The 12,004-nt window shown below is 44.6% G+C and overlaps 1 protein-coding gene across 1 annotated transcript in view; it reads left to right on the forward strand.

Moving 5' to 3' along the window:
• LOC128344038 (aquaporin-4-like) overlaps positions 1-11,825 on the forward strand; it is a 25,432-nt gene extending 13,607 nt beyond the window's left edge. Inside the window, exons 3-6 of the mRNA XM_053293472.1 lie at positions 3,309-3,665; positions 5,120-5,284; positions 7,672-7,752; positions 8,203-11,825. Coding sequence (XP_053149447.1) covers positions 3,309-3,665; positions 5,120-5,284; positions 7,672-7,752; positions 8,203-8,412 — 813 coding nt within the window. The 3' untranslated portion in view covers positions 8,413-11,825. The remainder of the gene's footprint in view (positions 1-3,308; positions 3,666-5,119; positions 5,285-7,671; positions 7,753-8,202) is intronic.
• The last annotated feature ends 179 nt before the right edge of the window (positions 11,826-12,004 follow it).

The raw sequence follows: 12,004 nt of genomic DNA on the forward strand, positions 1-12,004 counted from the left end.
TTTAAATATAGATTGTTTAGAGTTTTGTTCCAGGAGATCTCTCCCCTCCCTCTCTAAACTCTGGAGGGGAAAGAAAAAGGCTGATAGTAGGGTGTCTGTAGTCCTGAACCCAGCAGTGTTTTATCAAGAGCATTCTAAGAAACTGTGAGATGATAAATTGATGACTGAATTATAAAGAATTGGCTATTAGGACTTCTTGGGACATATCATGAACTCTGGTGTTCAGTTCTACTTCTGTTTGGCTGTTTCCAGATACCCTTCTTCTGTCTTCCTCTGGACTGCACATCTGCTTCATCTAGTTGGTGGTGAAGGAGAGGGAAGTGGGAGGGGGAAGGAGAGGGCTTGGTAAATTGCTAGATGACAGCAGCAAAGTCCCTTCATTCACTCAGCTCAGAGAGATACTTTTTGCTAACCGAACACGATGGGCATCTGGGAGGTAAGAATATCCCTCTGTGAGTATTGGAGGAAGCCAAACAATTTGATGGATTGAGATAATTTCTCCACCTCACTTACCATCCTGTGCTTGTCATGTCATTCTCTGTAGTGGTCCCTCCATTTGACCATCTGTCTACTTGCAGCTGAGTATTTGACTGGTCAGTTTCCCATGTACCCTAAGATTAATCCCATCCATCCATCCATCATTTCTGACTTTCCATTAGTAGACTCAGTCCTCCTGTGTTGTTGTTTTTTTAAACACTCTGATCCTGAAGCATGCCTGCTTCCATAATCTTGAGCTTCAGTTCAGCTGACCAATTTTAAAATATTCTTCACTATGTCCAAAGGGCTGCCTACAATTGTCCTCATTAGAGGAAAAGTTTTTTTTAATGTAGCGAGAAAGCTACAAAGGGATGTTCTTCATGCACCATAACCAGGAAAACAAGAGGCTTAATATTGTATATAATATTTTTACTCAATGTGTTCAGTGTTGATATGTTCAAAATCAGAGAAGAAATATTTTGAATAGATGGTAGGTACAGTTCCCAATGGCAGGCATGGAGTCTTCTCATCAAGGAATGTTTCCAAAAGAAAATTTAGTATTCATCAAAAGTGGATTATGCTCAGTTGTTGATCCTACCTTGATATAACTAGCTGGGCAATGGTCTTCCAAACCCAGGATGCACCTTGAATCCCAACTTGCAACATGGGACTTGGTTTTAATTATTGATCATATATCTATATCTGTTTAGATCTATGCTCTCTCTGTTTGTCTTTCTCCATCTCTCTCTAACAGACAGATTTGGTCTGTCGTAGCTCAGGTCACAACCCAACTGTAGGTCCTGAGCCACCAGATGAAGACCAGACAGTGACATCTGGATAAGTGAAGGGTTTGGCTGAGAAGTGACTCTAAAAGTGATTCTACTCCAAATCTGTTTTCATGCATAAAACATACAAAAAGGGTTATATGTATACATAAAATACAGGACCTTTGGTAGTTATGAGTCCTGAGAACTCTAGCACAAATCCCATTCCCAAAGACAGTGTATAGTACCTCTGATTTTCAGGTGCTGGAGATAATAACAGGATGTGGATAGCACCATCATAATCATTATTACATTTCTTTGGCATCATTTGGTCACTGGTGGGCTGGGAATACTGAACTGAATGGTCCATGGTTCTGACCCAATACTGTGGTTTGCTCAAACATTTTGACAGTGGGGAAAAAATTATATATCCTACTCTATTACTTGTATATCCTGCACTTCCTCCAAGCTGCTCAGGGTAGGATACATAGTTCCCTCCTTTATCCTCACAACTACGCTGTGAGGTAAGTTAGCCAGAGAGAGAGTAACTGGCTCAAGATCACCCATTGGGCTTTGTGGCTGAGTGGGGAATCTTCCCAGTTCAGATCAACACTCTAATCATGACACCATAGACGCCTCCATTATCTTAGTACTTGCTTTATCTTGCAATGTTAATTTTATGGACTCAGTTGATAAGGAGGCTATTCCCATGAGCCCTGGAAAGCGGGCTAAGGGAGCTTAGCCCGCTTTCCAGTGCTCATGGGAACCACCAGGCTTGCGGGCAAGCCCGGTGCTCCCAAGGTGGCTAGCCCGCCTAAAACACCCTCCCCCTAAATGAGGTCAACAGCGCAAACACTCCGTTAACCTCATTTCTTTGCTTGTGTGTCGATACATGAGTAGACACCCAGCCGGGAAGCTGCAAGCAGCCTCCTGGGCTCGGGGGGTCTCTCCAGGATGCCCCACGCGCTCATGCTTCCCCGATCCCTGTAGCTCCCTGATCCCCACAGCTCCTACCAGCTCTGTGACAGAACCAGCAGTTGTGTGGGCGGCCGATCCGGCCACCCGGGGCTCCACCACTGATCATCTGTGGGGAGAGTCGGCTAAGCCCGCTCTCCCCACAGACCTCACTGAGGCGCTTCACAGCAATCGTGTGAAGCGCCTCATGGTGTTAGAATTGGATATTTACTCCATGGGTTCAATCCCATATTCACTGCAGGGTTTATAACTCAGTCTCCCTTTCCCTTAGGATACATCCTTGCAAGTCAACCTTTAGTACACCATTCCTGCTTTCAAAGGAACAAAGTACTTCTTAGTCATTCAGTCATTATCTTTGTGACCTGCCTCACAGGATTGTGAAGAGAATGAATGGGTTTTAGGAACAACCTGAGTCAGACAAAGTTTCATCTATAGACTTCTTCCTCTAGGACTGGGCTTGAATTTGTTTCTGGTGAATGTCTTTATTTAAGATACAAATATGACAAATATTTATATACCACTTTTCAACAAAAGTTCCCAAAGCGGTTTACATAGATAAAAATAAATACAATGGAGATGCTGTGACTGCCTAATTTTGGGGCACTGGGACAAAGAGATGTCCTGGTCTAACCCTGGGTTATAGACAAGCAAAACCCACAGTCATGACCTGGGAATGGAAGTGTTATTTACTTTATTTATTCTTTATTTTTGACATTTATATTCCACTTGTCCTCCAAGAAGCCCAGAGCCGTATGAGGTGGTAGGTCATGCAGAGAGATAAGTGACTGACCCAGAGTCACCCAGTAAGCTTCATGGCTGAAGAGGGACTTGCACTAGACTTATTCAGATCTCCCTGGTCCCAATTCAACACTCTAACCGCAACAGTACACTGCTCTCTTTATCTCACATTTTAGCCATGCATCAGATGAGGGGTCCCATGTAAAAACAGATGAAGAAAACCAAACCGCTTGTATTAACAAGGAGAATAGTTTAGACTGTGGCAATGGTGTATCCCAGTAACCAGTGAATCTTTCACACCCATTTGTGTATGTGGTATCTTTGCCTGGTGACTGTCTGTTCCTTTCATTCCAGGAACTGCAGAGCCGCCGGTTCTGGTGCTGTTTGTTGGCAGAGGCAGCTGGCACCCTTATTTTTGTCTGGGTAGTACTGGGTGCCTCATCTCCTGCTGGTCCTAAAGAGGTGCTCCCTTCTCCACTCCAGCCAGCCCTTGCTGCAGGGCTGGTAGCGATCAGCCTGGCACACTGCTTTGGTGAGATCAGTGGTGCCCAAGTCAACCCAGCACTCACTGTGGCCTTACTGTGCACTCGCAAACTGGATGCTCTGCATGCTGCAAGCTATATCCTGGCCCAATGTCTGGGCGCCATCGTAGCATCAGGTGTCTTCTACCTCGTGTTGCCCACCTCAGCCATTGGGCAATTGGTCACCAAGGTGCGTCAGGTACACTCCTTCCTCCCCATGGTCTCTTCCCTCTAGACATCCAGGAAGATGGAAATCAACTCTGCCCACTCTAATCAGCAATGGCACGGGACGGCTTTACTACTGCTGACCACTATGGCTATACTAGCCCTATTTCAGAGTGCCTCACTGGCTCCCTGGGTGTCAGGAGCCTGCGGTGGATCTTGAACTGGTGAACTGATTGAGGAATGCTAGGCAGGGATTCGGCCTGTGCGCCATCGCTCAGCTTTGGCCAAAGGAGAGGACTGTATGAAAACCAGCCAAGGAAGCTTCATTACAGCATTAGGCCAAAGCAAGTCAGATGATGTGCCTGACCCTACAGAAGTATGGAAGTAAAGCTATAACAATGGTCTGAGCAAATAGAAGACGTGATGTCACTGCTTTAGACCTCCATTTTCTTCCTCCCTGCTCCCCACTCCAACTTTGTCTCTCCCTGCCCTCAGTTTCCCAAGAGCTGAATTTGTCACCTTGCTGAGCCTTTCCCAGCAATGTATCATCTTCATAATGCCCTCCCATTGGCTCCTCCCCACCCTTTTTTTTGCAAGCTAATTGGCTGCCTGATCCTCTTCTACCAAACTCTGGATGGATTGGAAACATGTATTTGAAAAAAGGATGTCTTTCAGTTACGTACACATACCCACCGCCACCACCAGAACACAAATGCAAATTTTTCAAAGATATTTTTAACTTCTAAAAATAAGACAAATATAGAAAGTTGAAAGGCCAACAACGCCTGAATAAGTCTAGTCAGCTGACAGTAAATGGCAGCCATCCTGAAGTTAACATACAATAACATAACCTGAGTTACCATGGCAGTAACTGACTTATTCCCTCGCCCCTTTGTGACAAATTTAAATAAATATTATGCATATATTTGTGATACTATTTGGACTCTTCATGATACAACTAAGTATTAACTGCAAATAACAAATCAGAACTGCTTTGCAAAAACCTGAATCCTCATATACAATTAATATGAGCTCAGTCAAAAAAATTAGTACGCAGAATTGGTTTCAAAGGGTTGTTAGAACACAGGTTCCCCTTAAAGATGTATATTAACATCACCAGATAGATAGATAGATATCAAACACTTTAGAATGCAAAATATTTTATTACCTTCTCAAAACAATGTGAATTACCAGGGAACAACCCTTCTGTGCAGGGGCGTAGCTAGGGGAGAGGAGGTCCGTGTTCATCCCTCTCTCTGGCGGCCCTCGAGATTGAGGGAGATAATGAAGAAAATAGGGAGGGATGGAGCTGGAGGGCTCTTAGGAGCTGGGGGCCCGTGTTCTTTGAACCCTTTCACTCAATTATAGCTACGCCCCTGCTTCTGTGACTTGGAGTGCCTCTGCTGGCCAGGAGATCACACCCCCAGGGGTCCAACCTTTCCTCCATTCCAATGTCTCTTCTGTATCTTTCCATTTCAGGTGAGCAATGAGGGGAATGCTGGACAGGCCCTGGGGATGGAAGCTTTCTCCACTTTCCAGCTGGCTCTCACCATTTTCGCCGTAGAAGACCATCGGAGGCGTGAGTTGGGTGAGCCTGGCATCCTGGCTGTTGGCTTCTCTGTTATAGCAGGAGCTCTAGCTGCGGTAAGAGCCCTTGCAATGCCACTGTCCCATCAAGGGGTTTGCTGATGGAAATTCTAGATCAACTGAATGAGAGTTATGCATCCCAGCAATAGTCTATGTAATACATTGAAGCCATTCGCTCAAGACACCTGCCCTATGTAACTGACAGGAAGATCACTTTTTCCAGGTATGGTGGATGTCAGTCTCTCATGCCATGTTGGGTGTGGGGGGGAATGTAACATTCACTTCAGAAAGTTTTCATCAGCATTCCATTCTATGACCCAGAAATGGGTTCCTGAACTACATATGGGTGAGCCTGATGTCCCTTCTGCTGTGCACTTTACATTTTTGCTAGACAGGCAGACAGTGCCAGATTTAGACACAAGCTAAATCTACAAGCTACAGCTTAGGGCCTCACATTATGAGCGGCCTCTGAATATAAGAATTATAACTAAATTAAAATTTTTACAAAATGCATTTTCATTTAAAGATATTCCTAACTCAAATAGGCTTATTGCAAGATAACTGTTTTGGTTAGATTATTAGTTTTTTGTTATCTTTGCCAAGTAAAAATAAAGATTTATTTATTTATTTTTATATTATATTATTATTTATTATTATTATTGTCTATCTATCTCTATATAATTCTCCTAAACGTACCCGTCGCTAATCCCATATGTGACAGCTCTTGTGAGAGTTTGTGAGCAACTGGCTGGGGGACAGCGATGGGGAGAAAGTGGCAGCTGCGGCCTGTTGGCAGGGAGGAAAAGCTCCCACAGCCCAGCCCAGCCGGCGGGGAAGGAAAGCGCCGACCACGCAGGAACGGAAAGGAAAGCCAAGTGTAGAATGGACTGGGGCTGAAGGGGGGGGAATTACAGGGAGAACTAGGGGTACTGATGGTCTGTGCCAGATCAGCTAGTTATTATTATTACATTTATGTCCCAGTCTTCCTTAAGGAGCCTGGAATAGTGCACATGGTTATGTTTATCCTCAAAGTCATCCTGTGAGGTAGGTTAGGCTGAGAGAGAAGTGACTGGCCCAGAGTCACCCAGCAAGTCTCATGGCTGAATGGGGATTTGAACTCGGGTCTCCCCGGTCCTAGTCCAACACTAACCACTACACCATGCTGGGTATTCATTGTCCTGTTTGTTAGAATACACACACACACACACACACACACACACACACACTTATATTTATATTTGTAATGCTATGAGGCCTTTTAAGCTGGACATAGCTTAGGGCCTTAGCATGTCACAGGTACATGACTCTAGCACAAATCAGCCCTCAGAAAATTTTTAATGGAGAGGTAGTCAGAGATGTTTGCTTTGCACCCGAATCTGCCAGAATGTACTAAATATAGACATATTCAAACTTATAACTCTCTGCTAATATTGAGGAGATATCCGATTTCATATTTTCAGCACAACACATCTTTGTCTACAGAATCTCAAAACAATATTTTAGACTGTAGAAAATAATATTTAATATTTAAAAGAAGTGCTACCCTAGAAAGCAAAGCTGTTGCTGCTGTGGCTTTTAATCTCATGTATTTGTCAAAGTGCAATCTTATATTTTGCATATCGCTGGCTTCAAATGTCAGCCTGAAAGGAACTGTGCCTTGCAAAACAGATATTCTGGATGAAAGCAGAAGGCCACAGGACTCCACAAAAGGGTAGGGAAATCTTGGGCTGATAAAGAACAAACTCAAGGCAGAAGCAGGAAAGAATTTGACACCGGACAAAGCACAAGATTAATATTGCTACCCAGAAGATAATGGATACATCAAAAGACATGCTAAAAACAAAATGTGTGCACAACATTGGCTGACTTAGACATTATGTGGGATATCTGTGGATCTCCTGACTTGTCCCCCCACCCCGCAAGTTGATTATAACGATTTCATCTTATGCTTATATGTTTTCCCCTCAGTAGCTAATAGCAGCTTTAGACGGAGGGGTTTTGGATCAGTGCCTCTGAACAGAGGGAAAGGGTTAAATTGGGCCCTACTGCAGCAGATTTTAAGAAGAAAAACACATCCCCTCATGGATCTGTCATGTAACATCTAGTTGAACCTTAGGTTTGTCAGTAAATGTAAGCTTATTTGCATAATTTACTCAGATCCTATAATTTGGGGTTCTGATTACAGAATTACACACACACACACACACACACACACACACACACACACACACACACACAGTAAATTCTGCAACATGTTATATACACCATACATACCAAGCATTGAGTGCTAAAGGATTCTTCAGAAGGGAGATGGATTGAATACCAATGGTTGGGGATATCAGTTAAAATTTCTAACTTAGAAAGGGTATTGATTGTGACCAACTCATGGAACAATCCGCCAAAAAAGGGAAGCCAATAGCCCTATCAAAATTATCTTTTTGCAGGGCACGTTCTCTGGAGGCAGTATGAACCCAGCCCGATCACTTGGACCAGCTGTAATCACAGGAATCTGGGAGCATCACTGGGTGAGTGGGAGCTGCCCCTCTTTTGGCTCCATGGATTTTCAAAGACAACCACAGGGCTCTGTAGTTGCCAGGAGTCAACACCGACTCGACGGCACACTTTTCTTTACTATTTTAATGTTGCCCTCTACTCTCCGAGTGTATTGATTTAGGAGTGAGAATTCAAGGCAGCTTGGCAGCCCTGGGTGCTGTGACTGTATTTGATTCTAATATGTGTTTCTGCCAGCCCTTGCTCTGGGTATATTCACCCTGTGCCTTCAAGTGTATTGGCTGAGTCCTCCCCTAGAGACCATTACTCTCCCTTGCCCACCAGATTGATTCCATTTCCCCTAAACACTTTACACATCCTCCACCAGTCCTAATGACTCTTGTCCTCTCCCACCCATGCCATTAGAGAGGATGTATTGGTTCAGAGCCTTCTCTCATCCTCTCTCTCTCTTTCCCACTTTCCAGGTATATTGGCTTGGCCCCATCCTTGGTGCAGTCCTTGCTGGAGTATCCTACGAATTCTTCTTCGCTAGCAGTGCTTCACGGGACAAGCTTGTGGCCTGCTTGACCTGTCGTGACATTGAGATTGTGGAGGCGGCCAGCATATCTCGTTCTTCCCTCTCTGCTCCTGCTTCTGTCAAACCACCTTGCAAGGGGGAACACAGCACTGAGTAGGAGGCGGCAGCATCAGCACCTCAACTTCTTTACCTTTCTCTAAATCCCTTCATCGGTGCTTCCTTGCTACCTTACCCAGCTGCCATTTCTCATCTATAATACAAGCTTTGTCCTGACACTCGGGTGGTACTAGGGTTTGAACCTCTAAAGATAATTATGGCACTGATCACTGTCAGGGACTGTGGCTTCTGTCCCCAGCTTAGGAAGTATGAGGGCCTTGCTTACGAATACAAGGGAGAGCTGGAAGCCAGGATTTCAGAGTTCCCCCTGGATAGGATCCAGTGAGCCAGAACAAGAGGAACTAGGAGGAACCAGGTCCTCTGGTTTCTATTTGCACCTCTGAGATAGGATTGGCATGGCAGTTAGTGAGCTCGAAGTTGAGGAATTGAAAACCAGGCCTGTTGGGCTCAGGGCCAGCCCTTGGGTTTTTAGCATCCTAGACGAAATTTGACTTTGGCGTCCCCCTCCCCCAGCCAAGAAGTGAGGAGTCTGGCTTTAACTTGTGGCATGCAAGCTGCTCATTCATCGGGATGGGAGAGACAGCAAAGCAAGGCAAGGTTGACTTTGCTTGCTTTTTCTCCAACCACTGTGCCTCTCCACCAGGGAGGAGAGTGAATGGGCACTCCTACCAACACCAAGTCAGGCATGTTAGTGGCTGCTTAGAGAAGGAACAAGTAGCGCCCACCTGTAAGAACTGGTGCCCTAGATGACCTCCTAGCTCTGCCTAATGGACTGGCCCTGGATGGGCTCAACTCAGTTCTCTGCTGCTCTGTGGTTTATTGTGTCGCCTTTGTTGAGACCCTTCTCCAGGCCTGTGTCTCATTTGCTTCTCTGTCTAACACTAATTAGAGAACATCTTGGAAAAAAGACTGTGTGCCTTTGTACTATTTGCCACCTGGGTGGAGCTCAATAACAGGCCCAAACCAACCCCCTATAAACATGAGACACAATAAAAGGGGGAGTGAAAACTGAGTGAGTGCTTATGTTGATTCCCCTCCTCACTCCTCGAACAACCTGGGCTTGGTGAAGTGCTGAGCCCAGCAAGCCCCATTGTACTTGCCGCTATCAGGCCTGGCAGTTTCCCCCCTGCCTGCCCAATCACCAAGCAGGCTGGTTAATCCCCTGGAGCCCAGAGAGAATTAGAGCCTGCTAAACAGCTCTGACTAAACCTCCACTCCAAAATGCTGTGGTGACAAATATCCCAGAGACCTTGTTCTAAACACTGAGGGGCCTGGTTTTGTTCTCATCCCTCTTGCTGAGAGGTTAACTCCTGAGATGCCATTGCCAGGAACAGGTTTGGTTTTTTTGTCCTCATTGGTATCCTTGCTTCCTCTATACACCTAATGGGTGTCCCTAATTTAAAGTGGGCACCACATGGCACAGCCACCTAATGGTGCAGCGGGGAAATGACTTGATTAGCAAGCCAGAGGCTGCCAGTTCAAATCCCCTCTGGTATGTTTTCCAGACTATGGGAAACACCTATATCGGGCAGCAGCGATATAGGAAGGTGCTGAAAGGCCTCATCTCATACTGCGCGAGAGATGGCAGTGGTAAACCTCTCCTATATTCTACCAAAGACAACCACATGGCACTGTGGTCGCCAGCAGTCGACACCAACTCAACGGCACAACTTTACCTTTACCACATGGCACAGGACTGAGGTAGCATAAGTGCAAAGGGTGGTCTGTGTTTTTCCTAATGAGATCCACAATGTTATTCATCAAGAAACCCACTGTACTGCCACTGAATGGAGATCAAGTCATCTGATTTGTATCCCATACACCTAGCTTTAGCTGTGGAATCAGGGCACATCATACTCCCAGTGCAATGGAAATGGGCTCCTCTTTCAGTCCTTTCCTCCACGCTTGATCTGAAACGAGTTCAAGAAAAAGCATTACTGTGAAAAAGGGTTACTTGGTCCTGTTCTGTGCTGGCCAAAGTAAACTATTCTGATCGCTCTCCTTGCAAGAGATGTGGAGAGTGAGAGACTACTTTTACACAAATACATCAGAGCTGTAGAGAAGATTTGTGTGTTCTGAAAAGATGCCAAAGAAAGAATCAATTTCACAGTAGGCATGGTTTGTTAATTCTCTTGAGTTCAATTGGTGCTTGGTTGCATTCTGGCTCAACGTGCCCCTAAGTAAGATGCATGCAGCTTGGATGCAAGATGCTCACTTAGTGTCTAGGCAGTTGGACTACAGGCTTGTAAGTTACTCTACACATCTAATATTGAAGACTGGCTAGCGAGACTCCTAGAACCGACCATTCAAGGGTGAGTGAATATGAAGAAATACTTTGCACAATTTTAATGCCATGATATGGGATGACTTTCTAGACTACAATGGTATAGCCACAAACCAACAATTGTTGCAACCTGGTCCTCTAAGTTGTTGCCAGCCAACACATACAAAGGCCTCCCCCCCTCCACCGCCCCAATTTCCTCTTTCTCTGCTTTTGCCTCTCCTTTTATCTTTGTTATTCCTTTTCTTATTAGGCTGAGAACAGAGGACTGGATAGTCAATGGGCTGGTTCTCACAAGCCTTATTTGGGTAGTAGGAGAAGTGGCAAAGCTAAGTACCGGAGCCTTGCGTGCTCCCAATGGCCTGGCAACTGATCATGAGAATTGTACAATCAAGGTGGGAGGAGGGGGAAATGATAGTCAGCAAGCTGGGAACGGAGGTGGGTGGCAGTGGTGAGCCACAACTTTTACCCAGTTCCAGAGTGAGGGTGGAGGGAAAGCACTCCCCATACCTCCTGCCTCCGTACCCAGCTCAGAGACCATCATTTCCCCTTTCTTTTACCTTGATTGTAGGATTCTCACAATCGCCAATTGGGAGCGTGCATGGTTTCCAAACCCAGCCAATTGGGAGTGTGCATGGTTTCCAAACCCAGCCTGGCCACTCCTCCTACCCTGAAGAGGATTGTGAGATAGTCCCAGTAATTCCACAGAGGCCCATGTGTATAACAACATGGACATCATTTAACTATTAGAAGCTTCTTTTCTTCCCAATACCACCCAAAAGTAAGATAGATGTATTAATCAAAAGTTTTTGTTTTAATGTTAGTTACAATTTCTTTCTTTCATTTTTATTATTTCTTCTTATTGTTATAAGTAATGACAAATCTTAATAAATGGTTGATTTTAAAAGAAAATAAAACACAGGAGTTGGACACCAGATAATTGAGCTGAGCATATCCCCATCCCCTGATGTATGAAATGAACCTGGCTGTTCAAAAGATTCGGCCCCCGCCCCGGATTTTTTTTTTTAATCCATTAGGAATTGCTGCTTAGTAAATGAGTTTCAAATTGTGGTGTAAATCAATGTATCAATATTGTTTTTAGCTTGTCAATTGTGTATTTAACCAGTTTAAATAAATATTACACTATTCCAATAAAGGAGATATTTTGAGAATATTTAAAGAATGGGTGACAATTTATGTTGATTAAGTCAGACAGCAAAATATTTTATTGCTTGGGGAAATATAAACACATTACTTAAAAGTGCACAAAATTTGAGTTGCATTCTAGCAAAGGGAAGTATTTTAAAATCACATTTATTTCAATGGGAGGGTTCAACATGTTTTTAAATTT

This window comes from Hemicordylus capensis, chromosome 2 (assembly GCF_027244095.1).
Source record: "Hemicordylus capensis ecotype Gifberg chromosome 2, rHemCap1.1.pri, whole genome shotgun sequence".
In the NCBI taxonomy this organism is placed as follows: Eukaryota; Metazoa; Chordata; class Lepidosauria; order Squamata; family Cordylidae; genus Hemicordylus; species Hemicordylus capensis.